Source organism: Nestor notabilis, unplaced genomic scaffold (assembly GCF_000696875.1).
Source record: "Nestor notabilis isolate BGI_N333 unplaced genomic scaffold, ASM69687v1 scaffold33473, whole genome shotgun sequence".
NCBI classification, from domain to species: Eukaryota; Metazoa; Chordata; class Aves; order Psittaciformes; family Psittacidae; genus Nestor; species Nestor notabilis.
In genome coordinates this window covers 1-16,728 of record NW_009922066.1, presented here as the reverse complement: position 1 = coordinate 16,728, position 16,728 = coordinate 1, and the positions used below count along the sequence as shown (strand labels likewise).

The 16,728-nt window shown below is 43.5% G+C and overlaps 1 protein-coding gene across 1 annotated transcript in view; it reads right to left on the bottom strand.

The window, feature by feature from the left end:
• MALT1 (mucosa associated lymphoid tissue lymphoma translocation gene 1) overlaps window positions 1-15,490 on the bottom strand; it is a gene marked incomplete at its 5' end in the record, with an annotated part of 19,276 nt that extends 3,786 nt beyond the window's left edge. Inside the window, 11 exons of the mRNA XM_010011434.1 lie at window positions 829-956; window positions 1,498-1,572; window positions 2,706-2,883; window positions 6,407-6,610; window positions 7,820-7,851; window positions 8,576-8,584; window positions 9,148-9,257; window positions 9,776-9,954; window positions 12,085-12,235; window positions 12,865-12,986; window positions 15,324-15,490. Of these exons, the coding sequence (XP_010009736.1) occupies window positions 829-956; window positions 1,498-1,572; window positions 2,706-2,883; window positions 6,407-6,610; window positions 7,820-7,851; window positions 8,576-8,584; window positions 9,148-9,257; window positions 9,776-9,954; window positions 12,085-12,235; window positions 12,865-12,986; window positions 15,324-15,490 (1,355 nt within the window). The remainder of the gene's footprint in view (window positions 1-828; window positions 957-1,497; window positions 1,573-2,705; window positions 2,884-6,406; window positions 6,611-7,819; window positions 7,852-8,575; window positions 8,585-9,147; window positions 9,258-9,775; window positions 9,955-12,084; window positions 12,236-12,864; window positions 12,987-15,323) is intronic.
• Between the last annotated feature and the right edge of the window lie 1,238 nt (window positions 15,491-16,728).

The window sequence follows — 16,728 nt, the reverse complement described above, 5'->3', positions numbered from 1 at the left end:
TCCTGCTTACATCCTGGGGGTATGCTAGACTCCTATTGCCATCAGCTTGACATGAATCCCAGGCTCATATCTCTCTTCCCTTCCCTCTGGAGAGCACTGACAGCAGCGCTGCTGGTTTAATCTTTGTGTTTCATCTCCCACAGTGTGACCTGTGACAGCAGAACTTCACTGTGCATTCAGGATCCTCATGGATTTCTTTCTGCTTTTGGGATCCCTGACAAAAGACAGACTGGGCAACCTGCAGTTGCAACACATACACTGGAAACCATAACAGAACATTACCTACAAAGAACAGAACCTTATACAGCATTAACAAAGAGCTGTCTGTATCTATTCTATGCTTTGAGCACATGTTTGCACAGAAGCAATACATTTCCCCTCAACAGTTTTCACCCTAGCACTTCTCCCATCAGTTATAAGACAATTACCGAACCAGGCATATTAAAACAGTGCATTGCCCTTTATAGTGCACTTGTACCCTTTGATTATCATCACTAGAGCACTCCTAGGTAGGTAGGACTCAGTTGTTTAAATGAAATGGAAGTGACTGGACACTAGAAGAGTGATTTTTATGGATGGGCAATTTAAACCTCCATGCAGAAGGACACTCAGAACAAAGAAGGTTCACTAAAAAGCAGAGGAGAAAATTGATCACTATTAAAGAAGCTCAAATTCCTTTATAATATCATGATCTCTGTTAATGTGCTGCCCAGCAGCACTTGCTTCTTGATAAAAGCTGCTGTTGTAACAAAAAAGCTTAAAGTAGACATTTAAGCACAGAAGCTGTAGCAATGCAGGCTGAGAAGAGTGCAGGAAGCTGGAGCTCACCTTCTGCAACCTCATCGAGCAGCACAGTAATCTTCTTGTCTTCCAACAAGCGATCCTTCAGGAACTTCATGAAGATTCCATTGGCTAGGCCTGACTGCTGGATTTCAAAAGCTTCTGCTCCCTGGCACCTGTGAGATCACCAGTGGCAGACAAGGGAAAACCACTGAAACATCTGCATGACTGACATCAACAGGAGGACGACAGGAGTAAAGTTACATTGGGAATGGGGGAAAGAAACATCACACTTTGAAACCCAGGTTGTGTCTGAGGCCAACCTGCTCTGCACGTCCATTTGCAAGCAACACATCCTGGGGAGAATTCACAATCAGGCCACAGACCAGAGCTGATGTCAAACTACTTAGATGAGTAGAGAACTCCTACAAGTAACCATGAGCAAAAGATCAGGAAGCCTGCCCAGCAGTTCCTGGTTTGCTGAATGCACTGATGTCACCCTGTATCTGCATGGGAACACTTAATACTGGGAATCATTGCATATGCATTTCAGTTGACTATGGAATGATTCAAAGAAAGAAGTAAAGATGATCACCCATATGGATATAAATTACTGGTCTTTAACACCACAGTTAGTGTTTCGCTGTGAAAGATTAGCTGTACAATCACTTCTGGCTTCCAAACCTCTGTGGCATAGCAGAAGAAAGATTTCCTTACGTGGCATATCCAAAGACAATGTTGGCTGTAACCTTCAGAGCATCCAAGATCAGAATCGTGTCATCGTATTCATTTCTGCAAGAAATGGAGAGACAGGAAAATAGAATGTAACAAGCTACAGTTGTTCAAATACCAACCAGCAGAGTTCAGAACACTACTTCTCTTTCTCTCCTACAGTTCTGGAGTGAATCCTGACTGCTAACACACAGAGATCTTCACGGAGACAATGTGCAGACACAGTCAGGTATCACACACTACCCGGATGAGGCAGGCTGCATTAACCAATGGAGTTTGGCTACAATAGCTTCAAAAGTGATTTCTGATAACCAGCCAGTTTAGGGTATAAAAAAACCTCTATGAGTTCTTCGTTTTTTGGGGGGTTTTGGGGTTTTTCCTCCCCAAACACAGCATTACATAAGGGTTAGGTAGCCATACTTTGACAGCAGACTGGGAAGCTGAATTGGGCCATTGGCATTTCATTAGCAAGGAGGTTTCAAACATTAAAACATTAAAGCTGCAGCAATCTCCTATTGCTAAACATTCCTCAGGGACCAATTTGCAGAAGTGCTGAGTGAAGAGTGATTTCAAGTGCAAGTTGAAGTAGTCTCTTCAGCTGGAAAGAAAACACTACTTTGTTTAGAAAAATCCAATAAACCAGTTGGGTTTGAAGCTCTAAAGAAAGATACACCATCCCTAGCATAGAACAGGGCACAGAATCAATGCCTCCGAAGAGATCTAAAAATAAGCACTTCACTTGAGCCCTTCTGTCAAATTAACGTGCCTTTGATGATATGGATTCTCCTTCCTCCCTGTAATGATGAAGATGGTTAATGATGCAAGGGGACAGGGTGATTCTTCTTCTTCAAGATGCCTGATTCTATGATCTCAGTTTTATTAGGTAAGACTGATGCTTTCTAACCTTTAAAGAATAATAAAAGAAGAAGAAATAAATGTCCTTCAAATCAAGAGGCAAGTATCTATCCACGGAAACAAAGCCTATTCACCAGCTTCATGTTTCCATCCAAGGCCAAAGGCAAAATAAGTCCCACTGACTTTAAGAGCACTTGGTTTCAATGTGTCGCTGCTGTGAATAAACTGAACTCCACAGTTGGTTCCCAAACTACAGTCATTACACCCTGTCATGAGGCAAAACCATCCCTCAAACACCCAGTGTCAGTCCTCACTGTTCCTGGATGATGGGACTGTACCTTTTCCGACACATATCCAGCAGGAACACGTTCAGTCCTGTCTCTTTCTCCTGCATCCGTTTGAGGATGTTCTGCACACACAGGCAGTTTGCAGAGCGATAGGGATTTGGAGCATCAATAGGAACCATGAAGCTGTTCCCATAGTTTTCATAGCCATGGCCAGCATAGTATAATAGACCTGAGAGTTCAAAACACACGTGACTGAAAACACAGCTCAAGAGCACAATGGAACACTTGAAGACATTTTAGCATGTCAAACATTTCATGCACTATTGGTCTCAGGGAGATTAACATCATTCAAGCTACTCCAAGCAGGGTGTTTAATGCCTTTGTTAATACAGGAAGGGGAACCACATTAACATCAACTTCACAACAGACAGGCACAACGAATTAAAAGATATCAAGCAAAAACCTCATGCAATAGGATAAATTAGATACTGGCATCAAACACACAAAGTTAAATACTCTTCAAATGCTTTATGACGTGTTATAATCTGTTGTGTATGATATAACTCACAGGTATGAACAAGGAAATGTGCCAACTGTAAAACATCTTCTATACATGTGCAAGGCTTCAGTTAGTACATAGTGCTGCAGGTGAACAGAAGGCAACAGAGATAAGAGCTATCTGGCGATCTGGCCTTCTTACGCCATTACTCTTACTAAAAACAGCCATGAAAACGAAACTTGAGTATTCAGCCCTGTGCTTTTTGGAAAGGAAACCAAGCCAGAACTCCAGCTCTTCAGACCAAGCCTTTGATTCTCTTTTACTTGTAAGCCCTCAAGTCCTTAGCAACTATGTGAGGACCTTGCAAACTGCTCCATTCAATCAACTGGCCTGAATTCCTTTTTAGGGGAAACAGGCATGGGCAAGACAAGAGGCACCAAGTCCATGCAAGGGAAGTGGTGGGATGCAAGGCTTCACTTGAACAAAGAGCCCGAATCCAGCTGCAAGAGACTTGGGAAATGGCAACAGCTTTATTCAGTTAAAAGTCAGGTTTCTAAAGGGCACAGAACTTAAAGTGTATCATTACCTGGAGGTGTTCAAGGTTGGATGGGGCTTGGAGCAACCTGCGCTAGTGGAAGGTGGTCCCTGCCCGTGGCAGGAACTCGATGAGCTTTAAGGTCCCTTCCAACACAAACCAGTCTGATTCTGTGAATAACCTGAACAAATAAAAGTACTTTTGGGCTAGTTACAAGATTCAAATGGTTACGTGAGACTAGGCTGGTTCAAAATGAAGTTAAGTGCCAAATGCATGAGGCCATGTCAGGTTCTAAGTTAAAAGGAAACAAATTTGATTTCCACAGAGTTTGGATCTGGACCCAAATCAAGATTATATTTGAGATTCTGTAGATCAGGTTTATGTTAGATTAGTGACTGGACTGACTGAAGAAAAGAAGCCTCTAATGGAAAGCATGATTTCTCAGAGTATTTCCTCAGTGAACAGAAATAGCTCAGAAATAACAACCACATTTCTTCCCTATCCTTGGCAGGTGACTGTGCTGTGCTTATCTGATGAGTACCTGCAACAGTTAAGCTGCTGAGCTCAAGAACAGAAATAAATCTCTGCATACCCAAGGCAAGCACAGTAAACATGTTTGGAGGAACTCATTAGACACTTCGACACCACGATTTTAAGTAGGCTCAAGTTCCTCACAGACGTCAGCATCTAAGTGGTATCTGCCTCTCTCTTGGTTGTGCTCCCTTAAAGAAAGCAGCCTAATAGCTATTTGCTATTTTTAGCCTTTAAATAGATGGGTCTGTGCTCTTACCCTTTGTGGAACACAATATTAATTGCTCTCTACCTTTAGAGCAACATAAACTAAGACATCAGAGGCGAAAACCATCATCACTTTGTCTCTTCTGGAACATTTCTTATCTGAAATGCCACATTCCTGGCAGTAAGCAGGAATTACAATGTCATATCAAGCATCAGGAATATGTGTAACAGGGACTAAACAGAAGTAGCCACTATGCCTCTTCTATTTGGAGCTGTGCCCACTAAAAAAGCAATAAATCATCATCTATGTGTCCACCGACAGCATCTTTTATATGCCTGAGGCCATTAATATCCAGGAAGAACAAAGGCCATTTAACACTGAAAACACTACTCAAAGAACGCTCTCCTTACCTTCCAGAAATGCCAGCCTGCTGGAAAAATACAACTGCAAACATAAGCCTTAGAAGAGCTTTGCTATGGGGCTGGTGAGAAACTCATTAAAGCCTGTCAGTACTAAATTCACGTCCATTACAGACAACAACTGCTATAGAAAACAACTAAGAAGGTGCAAGAGCCTAAAAGCTCACCCCAGTGTATAAGCACACCTATTTCCAGGGCACAGAAAGAGACAACTGCTATCAGAGAGCCTGCTAAACTTCACTGCCCTACTTAGCCTTCATGTCATGCAAGTTTTGGCTCTGACATAAATGCCCAAATGTCAGCTCAGCCAGTTCTGCTCAGGCAGAGCATCAGGTAACACTGCAGTGAGAAAGGCACACTAAGAAATAATCTGACCTTGTGTTCCAAAACAGAACCACCTCATGTTGTCTTGGGTGGGTGCTGCTACAGGAATTGTGCTGTTTAAACAGGACAGGTGGCACAACTTTGGGGCCTCTGCTCTCCGTCATTTCTGGAGGCATTTATGCAATCTCAGCTTTTCAAAAGGACCAAGCAGTGGCAGCCAGCCGCAGACTCCTCAAAGCCCATACCAGAACTTCCCTTGCACTCCAAGCCAGGTCATTCGAGGCCTTTTCCAAGCAAGACACAAAGGTTTCTGCTCTGAGCATCAACCCCACCAAGCCCCAGCTCTGTCTTGTGCTTTGACTCTCAAATAGTCTGTAAAGGATAACGTGAGTTCTTCTCTGGTTTATTTTACTTCTTTAAAGTGCACAGCCACAACTTACAGGAACTACATTGTCATTTACATAAACAAATTTCTTTTCAGTTTGCTTTGGGAAGCAGAAATCCAGGTTTGCACAACTCCCTGTCAAGGGCATTAGGAATAAGTCTGTGATTGCCAGGCTGGAATCACAGTAAGGATTAGCCTCAAACCTCGGCACAAAGGAAGAGGGTTAAAAGATGTGCTGCTCTCCTCCCTTAACACACCTGGTATCAGAGTACAGCTCACTGTAAAGGCAAAGAAAGCCTCCCTCTGCCTCTGTTCTTTACAGAGCAGCACTTCCCAAAGAGAAGAAATCCAGAAGGAAAGAGCATTCTGCAGGCATCCAGCAGAATGGCAGGGGATGAGTGGAAGGGTGCCACCAGCAAGCCCAGAACATATTCCACATATTCCATGCTGTTCCCCACCAGAAAAGCAACCTAGCAGTCCAAGGATGCCAAGGGACTGGCCAGCCCTACCCAAACCAACATCTGCAGGCATGGGAAGGGAGGAGGACAAGGAGGAAGATGTTGAAGAGGTCTCCTAAAGGCAGCAAGGACTGCTGCCCAGGACTACACCTAGTCTTGAAAGCTGTGTAGCTGCAATGTACAACCACTCTACTACTAGCTTGTTTCCGTAATACACCAGTACAGTCAAAGGGCATGCTGGTAGGTGTTTTTAGCTTACTTTTCCCATTCTACACATGTGCTATTCACCACGAAGTCTGTTTTGCTATTGCATACAGTGAGCTGGCAGAGGTACATACCAGATGTTGTGTACTTGGTGCATCACAAACCTGATCTACATCTACATGTTCTTACCATACACTCCTTTGTCCAGGAGAAGCAGAAACTCATCCACTGCATTTCTCATCTCAGGCTCAGTGAGATCCAGCAAGGAAACAACTTTGAAATCCAGCTGCCTCAGCAAGTTGGTCAGTTCATAGACATCCACCATAGGAGCCTTGAGCTGGGGATGGTTCCAGTAGCTCATATTCCCTATTAACAGAGCTACCTTGTCTGTTGCTGCAGAGACAAAGGAAAACCAAAACCACAACAGGTTTGTTAAGGCTTCTTTTCACTCACACTCCTCTCACACTGAGGAATACGAAAGTGGTACAGTTCTGACAGAGGCCAGCAGCCTTTCCACCTGGTTTAGCATCCAGACATGCCTGAGCACACTTGAGTCTACCATGCAAGAATGCAATTCAAACCCCCAGCAACTATTCTTCCCAGCATACACACGTTATCCATCTATCTTTATGAGCTTCAGCTCAACATCAAAGCATCTGTGCTGAGGAAGAGCTGAGCTTGCAGGGACACATACCCTCAGCAGACTGACTACCAATCCTTTTTATCAGCCCAATACCATTACCTCCAACTGTCTAAGTATTCAAAGTAAGGGAGGAACATGCTGGCTAAGGCCCTGGCCAGAGGAATCTGAAACAGTAAACTGAAACAGATCAGAAGTTGTAGACACTCCACCAAGTCACTAAAAATACTGGTGCCCTCACCACATTTTACTCCTGAAAGGGCATGCAAGCATTAGAAAGGGCTATAAAAATACACAGAAGTCTCTCTCCCTGCACCTATTGACAGTTATTTCACTAGCAGAGGCAGAAGAAGCAATATTCAGAAGCAAAACCTATTTCCTAGATGTGAAACATGTATGTTCATGTTTCACATCAGCTACAAACTACTTACCAACAGGTCTGTGATCTGACTGTTCTTGCAGCTCTGCTTGAAAGACATGAAATGAGCAGATCATCAATAACTACAGTCATAGTTGTAGTGTCAGAAATGAACTACATGGCCTGTACAGCCACAGGCTACTGGCACTGCTTTGCCTCATACATTACTGGTTTAAGACAAGAAAATGCTTTTTCTTTTTGCTTTGGTGGGGTTTTACCTGATTTCCTTCACCCTCTTGCAGCAAACACAGCATAACAACCCTTTGATTCACTGTATTCTTCAAGTTCACTTACTGGAACCAGATGTGCTGCTTTTAACAGGACATTTGCCCCTCTTCAATCTCCAGTTATAAACACATCCCAATCATGTAATATATAGTGTAACCCAGCCAGGCTTCAGTCATCTGCAATGTAAAATGAAGCCGAAATGGAAGTTTTCCCAAGCTTATCACTCACCTGATTTCTGAAGATCACTGAGGTCTTCTGTGAAGAAATACAGCAATAACATCAGTTTAAATAAGCAAGATATAAGTATTTCAGTAACAAAAATAAAAGTCATTATTAATAGAAGCCAAACTACCTTTCTAAAATACTTTTGGCTTCATACTTCTGCAAATCTAGCCTTTCATATGATTATTCCACATGCAGAGAAGAGAAAATCCTACATCAATATACTAAGCTATGATAGACACAGCATTCTAATACAGTAGATCTCAAAAGAAAAGGGGGAAACCTATTCTGTGCCTCAGCCCCACAAGCATGCAAGCAGCTTGAGTGAATAAGGAACAGAAGCACCCAGATGTGTGAAGGACAACAACATCCTGAACAAGAAATCTTACTTTGTGTCTGAAGTCTTGGCTTTACAATTGTCAAACGCTCTGAGCTACCACAGGGTTCACTCTTTATTCTGAGAACACTGGAAACCATGGAAAAGGAAAACAATTTACCCTGAATTTACCTCCTAAGCCACAAAAGGAGGCTCATATATCCACATAGGACCCGCTCACAATGTTAAAACTAAAGGGGAATATCAGCTCTGGTTAAACTTTGAACAAGAGATGCTGCAGAGCAGTTTAAATGGCTCTATCCAGCTCTCTGAGGTCACCCAGGTTCCTAAGCACCTTCAGCCTTTCTTGCAGGGATGTTGCCTCCTGAGCCCAGCCAAAGAAATATCAAGTTCTTCACAAACCCAGTGCAAAAATCAAACAACTCTAAATACTAGAGAAGAAGAAAGGAGCATGCTTTTCCTCCCATGTGCAAAGAAGAGGGAAGCACATGCAGAAAGAACACTGCATCACACGTTAGTGATCTCAAATAGACCGAAGCTCTTAACCCACACATGCTTTTCAGCAGCACACCACCACTAAGACTTACAAATTGATTCACAACCGAAGACGTATTTACCTTCTGAGCACTCCACTGCCATAGCTTTCCTTCCTTGGGTTTAAGGGGGGAAAAATTGGAAGACAGTTGCTCTCAGTTGTGAGAGTGAGCACACGAAGTGGAAGAGAAAGTCACTTCCAAGTTCCTCTGCAATCTGCCTCGTTTCATAGCAGCAGAAATAAGCACTGACCACCACACTGTACAGTGTTACTAAAGCTCAGGAGTGCTAAACTAGGCTATTTCTTAGGATAGGCAAGAACTTTTCACATGAATTATGCAATAGAATGATCTGGAAGCTGCACAAACAGATTTTTGCCTCGTTAGTTTACTGCAAATACTTGCACACGTATTAAATCATACTCTATTCACTTATTCTGCTTGCTATGAATAACTTCACCTGTCCCGATTGTGTAACACAATTTGTACCACCAACAAGGGTTTTTAGGCTTAGGTAAGGAACTGGTAAATCAGCTGACCTGTATCAAGCACAAAAAGTCCTTACCTACAATGACTTCTATCTTCTTGCTGTCCTCATCTTCCTGGTCATTGAACACGTGGCACCAGTATGTCCCTTGATGCTCCACATCCACATAAGCTACCTGCACGAGCATTGTCACAGTCACCTCACCAGACCCCAGACGAATTCCTGTATCAGTTTCATTTAATCCCACTTGCAAGAAAGGGTAAAAGCTAAAAGCAAAGGCTGACCAAATCCAAAACTGCTGACACCCTCATTCCTCAGTGAGCAAGACAGCACATGCCTTCTAGCAATCCACCTCAGAGGCTTGAGATGCCTTAAGCACTGAATGCAGCAGCTCATACAAATCAGAGTGCTCTGCAGGGCTTTCACTCCACCGACACTTCATCTGTGTCATGTCCCAGCAATCCAAGTACACTATAGCCTTACATCCCATGACCACCACCTGAAACATGCTCAGGATTAAAACCATGCACCCAAGAGTCTCAGAACACTATGGACAAGGGAGTAACAACTTAGAGTGAGCACTCCCATAAGACGTTTTCAAAGCTATGAAGTAAATTGTTTTCTTCAAGGAAGCTTTATGTGAAAAAGGGGTTACACATCAGACCCCAAGGCTGGCCCCTTGCAGTAACTTACCATGTAGACATTTTTGCTCCCATTTGCCAAGGGAAAGCCATTTCTGAACCACTGGTACTGAGGAATTGGGTTTCCAACAGCTCCACACTCCAGCACCAAAGCATCCCCCACTGCCAGGCTTTGGGCCTGAGGCTGTACGCAAATGCGCAGCTTGTTTCCAGGCAAACCAGTTAAGCTTCCTTAAAAAGTGTAAAAAGAGGGAAGAAAATAGGAAAGAAAGGGTGAGACATCATACAGACTAATAAGAATTGACGATGTATGGTCACATCTTCCTGTAACTACAACAGGCTGGTTTAATAGCGATGAAGCCAAGTTACTTGACTACGAAGAGTACGCTAAAACCATCAGCCACTGCCATATTCCAAATAGAAATGTCTTGGGGAACAAAACCTATTCAGAACACCTTAAATGCACTAAAGACTCATCCAGCTGCTGTGATGTAAGTTTCCGTATGTGATAAAATTCATCTTAAGAACATCCACCACACGGGAGAGTGCTGCACTGAGAAGGTTCCTGATCTCCACACACTGAACTGTTTAAGCGACACACACTCCAGCAAGCCCAGCCCCACTTGTAAAGGTCACACCAGTGATCTTTTCTCTCAGCTGCAAGGTCACTCATCTTTGCTGTTAGACTACGTGTGCAGACACATGCTTTGTCATCAGAGGTACTTGTGACTGACAACCAGAGAGTGATGACATTTTCCTTTGCACAGCGAAATAAAGGGAGGCAGCGATCCAGCTATCTCTGTTCTACTAGTGGCTGAGCTTCTGGGTGCATCATAAACTTGTGTTTCAGAGGTTTACAAAGATATTTATGATCAATGCTGACCAGTGTTTTTAAAAGAAATCTCTACTTCATAATGCAGACTTGATACTGGTAAAGAGACTGAGAGATACCTGTCTCTGTTCTGTGACAAACACAGACCCTGGCTTCCCATGTTCTCTATCGACGGTGTTGGGGTTTTAATTCCTTACGAAGGAAAATGTCCTACTTTATTATCAGGATCTTCCAACAAAATGTACAGAATTAAGAAGTAAGGTGAGATGGGAAGGAACTGCTTTTGTAGTCAAATGAAACAGGATTAGTCTTTAAGAACAGACACAAAGTTACAGGTAGTGAAAAAACCATGAGATCGAAAGATAACATGGTTTCTGTATCCCTTACCTGCCATTTACAGGCCCTTGTTGGTACATCCTGTTGTTGTACCCCTCATAACACACACTAACCAACTTGTCCCTGTATCTTTTGGGATCATGTCTGGCTGCCTCATTGATCCCAGCCTCACAAGACAGCTTTGGCAGAATGGTCGAGCGCTCATCAAACAGAAAGCAATGAAAGGAGAGGAGGAGAAGAGTATCTGAAAAAAGAAAGCAACCAAGGGAGCAGGAAAAGGGAAAGACAGACAGTCAGCAGCTGAAATAGAAGATTTCACACCTAGTCATCGTTTACAGAAATGGTATTGTCAGTGTTGTCTAGTTCAGCTGCAACACCAGCAATCCCAAGCCAAATGTTCCAGATGGAGAGTGTTCGTTCAGTGCAAGCACTACATGCCCCCCTTCAAGTCTCCTTGGTAGGACTCCAAGAGGGAAAGTTACAGGAAGGAGCAATCCATCCTGCCCCTCATCCTTTTACCCACCCCCAAGGCCTAAACACACTAAAATTCACTCCCACTATAGTTCCTGGCTGGCCAAGAGTCATGGAACATAAAGCAAGGCACTAGGCTGTGGATACCTGCTGCCCTTTAGGCTCCAGAACTCCTGCCACAAGTGTGAAACAACATACTGCTGGTTTTCCTCAGGGGTTCTCTGAAAGTAGTCATTACAAGGTCATTCATCTCAGCTCCCTGGTGCAATCAGCACCATCTAAACCTGCAGGTTTCTAACTGAGTAGAGCCGGGAGTAGAAGCAGGAAAAGCAGAAGAAATCATTGCTTAGATAAGGGCTGGGAAGATGTGAAAAGGTCACCCCAAATGACACTGCAACAGCTTTTTGTCTTTCACCAGAAGAACAGCTTTTTCCTGACATGAGTAATTTTTCTACGTGGGACGCAAGTAGAAAACACCTTTAACTCATGACAAGAGATGAAATAAGTGCTCTTCACAGCCTGAAGGCACTGCAGCTGAGTTCTAGCTCACCCATCTTCAGGCCAACAGCAAGCAAGTCCAGGCTATTTAATGAGGAGGTTTATAAAGAGCAGGAGTCAATGCCCGTGTAATGTAACTGAGCATTCTGTAAAGCAAACAACAAGCAACACACACACCAGAAAACCCAGACAGACTTTGAGCAGACAGTGGTTTTGCCACTCACCATGAGGGGTTCCCTGGAGCTGACAGACTTCCAGGCGTGCCCAGCGACTGAACACAAAGGAGGATTCACTGTTCACTCGGCAGATGTAGAAGCCAGAGTCATTCACACTCACTGGATTCAAAACTAGCTCTGGAGAATTGCCATTAGGAACCTGAAGTACAGGAGAACCAAGAAACAGATTAAATCTAAACCTGGATCAAACCTTGGAATACTTATTTCAATGTCTATAGCACCAGCCTCAGCACCTTTATTTGCTGGAAACTTTGGGATGAGGAAGTCTTGTTCTGTGTATTTAAGTAGCTCAGAGACAGGCTTCCTTCCACGAACCATTATTTAAGACAGTTCTGAACTTTAAGCCTATTGAAAAGCTCTTCCTAAAATCAAGGATTTTTACCTTTCTCCATATATAACTCAGAATGATTTCTTAAGCACTGTTCCAACCTGAGTGTGTGTTACATTCAGCTCTGGCCTTAAGATATATTCAACTATGACCAGGAAAGTGTAACATTCTTTCACAGAGAAAGAATTTTTTTACTACACCTATACTTACTCTCACATTCCAAGATGAGCCTCCAAGGATGAAGTGGTCTTAATGTAAGGAACCACCTTATTGTCTTAAGCACATTGAAAGGGTCGTTATGCAGCACTTCTTATACTTCTATTCTATTAGTACATAGAGTAATCTCCTTTCATCGCAAGTAAGTCTTAAAAAAGGTACTGTCCCAAATAATTCCCTATTATTTTCACCATTAACCCCCTATATTCTCTACCAACTATTACCTCTTTCTCCTGCTTGAACCACTGGTAATGCACAAATGGGTGTCCTGTTGCCCAACAGGACAGCTTGACGATCTGACCAGAGAGCACTGCTTGAGAGTCTGGCTGCACAACAATCTTTATCCCTTTAAAGAAGAAATTACACACAGAAAAGTTATTAAGAAATACAATTCCACCACTGAAATTTGCATTTAAGTTGTTCTTTGAGCAAAGAGTTTCTGTCATTAAATAGATTTGGAAAAGAATTAGTTTGTCCTGTGTATATACACAGCTCCAATTTGTTATATGTCTTTGAGACATTCAGTTGTTAAGCTTCAGATTAAGATTAGGCACAGCCTGAGAGATGGATCAAACCAGTAAGAGTTTAACTACAACACAGTGTGGTTTTCTGCTATTCCTCATGCAGCCTTACCAGCCAAACCCCTGCTTTCAGTGTTGTGTCTTTGGCTCCTCTAGAGCACAGGGCTGGGGTTTTCTGTTGCCATCGTGCAAGGCGAAACTTTCCACTTCAGATTTTAACTGCCAGGAAAGAGCATGAGTGAAATTCTGACACCGGTCTGATATGATCCAGTTATTTTCTTAACCTAGACCATCCCAGAGATCTTGTTACAGCATGACCCAAAACCAGATCTACTGGTACAACCAAGGTCATCAGAAGAAGAGGATGTTTTCCTAACAGAGAATGCTTGAGGAAAGAAACTGTAACAATGTGATCAATGGGCTGAAACCCCAGCAGAAACCTCTGTGGTCTTTGTTAATCACACACTCTTTGTCTAGCAGAGAAGTGGGCTGTGTTAACCTCCTCCACACCCAATCCTAATCTGAAGTCACCGATCACACAGGCAGCTACTCCAAAGCATCCACAGGACTTGAAAATTCCCTGCCTCTCTCTCTGAAATAACTTCCCTTTATACCCAAGCCCTGAAGATGACAACCTCAGTTCCTCACTGAACACTTCCTCTGCTGTTTTTCATAAAGGGAGTGTGTTAAGTACCAGTTTTGAGCATCACCATCAGCTAACATTAACCAAGACAAACAGGAATGATATTACTTCACTTGAAAGGCCAGAAGAACAAAGATGAGCTGCTCTTTCCAGAGCCTTCCACTTTGGTTTAATCTCTCCTGATCTGCACAACTAATACCTCTTAGGAAAGCAGTTGAGCAAAACAAATTCTCTGAAAGATCAGCATTCTGCACTCCTTGGAAGCACTACAAACCAGTTCTAAGAATCTGATTCATAGTTTCTTCATGGTTTCATTTATCTTCCTGCCATTCGTTCAGTGCTCTACAGCTACTTCCTGCAAAGCATCACACAAGCTAATGGTTCAGGAAGAAAACCTCCTGGCTCCATTTTCTGAATGGTTACAGAGATAGACAAATATTTCTTCATTTGCCCTGGAAAATGCAAAGCTCAAGTTTTGAGCTCCTAATATTCACTATAATACAACTGTTAGGTTCTTGGCTCACACACCAGTAAACTTTTGCAGTCATTTCTGGAAACTCAGCCTCAATTACTCACATTCAGGTTGAAGTGCTCAAACGGCTGCAGTAAGAGACCTGCCTGCAGAGGAAAATCACCCCTCTGCTCATTTCAATCATGACAACTCATGGAGGTGGCACAAGGGCCAGGCTGTGTAATACCACAAATTGCACAGTAAGCCTTTTGCCTCCTTAGCCTGGGAGAGAGCTCTCTGTATTTCATTCATTTCCACTAAGAAATGACAAGATAAAAAAGGGAAGAAAAGGCCGGAGAGGTGGCCCAAGATGCCACAGCTTTCTCACTGCCAAAAAGGAGAAGCTTTAAAGTTATTATTACTACTATTTTGTGTCTTTATAAGAAGCAGCTTTTCTATGGAGTTAATTCAATGTGACAGGCAAGTCTCTAAACTCTGAGACACAAACAAGGGCTGGAACTTGGTTCTGGGAGTCGCTGGTTCTTCGAAAGATGCTTTGTATTGCTGCAAACAAAGCATGTCCCAGCTTGTAACAATACATCTCTGCCATAAAGGTACTGAAATGGTGTCACTGCCAAAACAGAGAGGAACTCTGCAGTACTAATGTGAACCCGGACCACTCTTGTTTGCAGTACTTTCCCAGTAACCACCATATGGAGAACAATAACAAAGAACGAGGGTCCACAGTGCAGGCCAGCCCAGAGAAGCTGTGGCTGCCCCATCCCTGGCAGCGTTCAAGGCCAGGTTGGACACAGGGGCTTGGAGCAACATTAGGTGTCCCTGCCTGTGGCACGGGGTTGGAACTGGCTGAGCTTTAAGGTCCCTTCCAACCTAAACCATTCCATGATTCTATGATCTACCTAGGTGACTTTTAATGTCAGAACGAGGAGCCAATTACCATGGTAATCATATGAACACCAACTGCTACAATTCAAACTCTAAAGATGTTCGTAGAAAAGGAATACTTCAGTGTTTCCAGCTGCAGTGAAAGCACAAACCAGAACTGACCTGAATGGCTGAGGCACTGGAGAGCCTCAGTGTGCTCCAGGGCCTGCAGGAACTCCATGAGCTCCACCACAGTGCAGCCACGATCTCCCAGCAGCTTGAGGAGACTCCAGCTGGGACTTCCTTCCGGCTCCAGCACTTTGAGGGAACACTGCTCCAGATCCAGAGGGCTGCAAATAAGGGGAGAAGGACATGACACAGACATGACACAGACCTCCTTAGTGCTTCTTCCTCAGAAAGGAGTAGTTAAGACCCACAGATGGGAAATTCCTAGCTGATCTGAAGATATCTGCAGTATTTCCTTCAAGCTTTGGGAGCTCAGAGGCTACACAGCAACACCTCCACAGACTGAAAGTGGTATTAGTGAGCTGCATGCTACAAGAGATGCTTGTGCCTAACAATTCTGATTAAATGTATTGAGAAATAGTGCATTTTTCACTTCTTACAGTCTCAGCACAAAAACAAGTGCAGCACCTTTCATTTTCACGTGCCTAATTCAGAAGCAGTAAAGAGTGAGTCAGAATCCAACTTGAAAGTCCAGGAAGACTTTGATTTTCAGAGTTGTTGTTAAAACAAGCGAGTGCTGCAGCTTAACTGATACACAGTGCAGTTACCTGCTTCCATACATTCATCTCCAGGTATAAACACACATAGTCTTGAATTCTGGTGATAAGTCTTCTTTCAATCACAGCAGATTAAAATCACACAGGTAGTAAGGAAATGAATACAGCTATGGAAGGGAATGCCAGTTTATGTATTCCCACTCAAAGATTAATCAATGTTTCTTGCATCAGCTCACATGCAGGTGAGATACTGCCACTTATCAAGCACTTCATTGTATTTTACTGGATAATACAGAAACACACACAGCCCTAGGCCCCACAGAGGAGTCATGTTGTAACCCTCAGGTTCTATTTCCCTATATTATCAAATACAGATGTAATAGAGGAAGGACACATCTTCATAGTGTACTGTCAGTGCTGTACTGAAACATGTCATGTTTTTGAGGTACTACCCTCTAAACTAGATCCTGAAAAGCCACAGGAAGCGACCTAGAGAATGTGACCTGGGAAGAAGGAGTTAAGAGAATGGATGTGTTTACCCCAATACAGACAAGAGGAACTACAGGGAACAGCCAAACATTTACGGTGTTCTGTCTGGCTGCATTTGTGCCGAGGGACAGGGGATGTTTCCCAGCTCCCAGGTGGCAAAGCAGGATGCTACACTACTTGGACCCTGTTGCTTCTTCGCTGGAAGCCCTCACATGGCACCAAGCAAACATCTCCTAGAGATCGGCCATGACTTTACCTCAGATCTCCTCCACCCCACTTGCCCCAGGGCCGGGGCTCAGTCAGGGATGCTCCCGCTGCTGCAGGAGCGAGGTGTGGGGTTCTGGGAGGGACAGGGC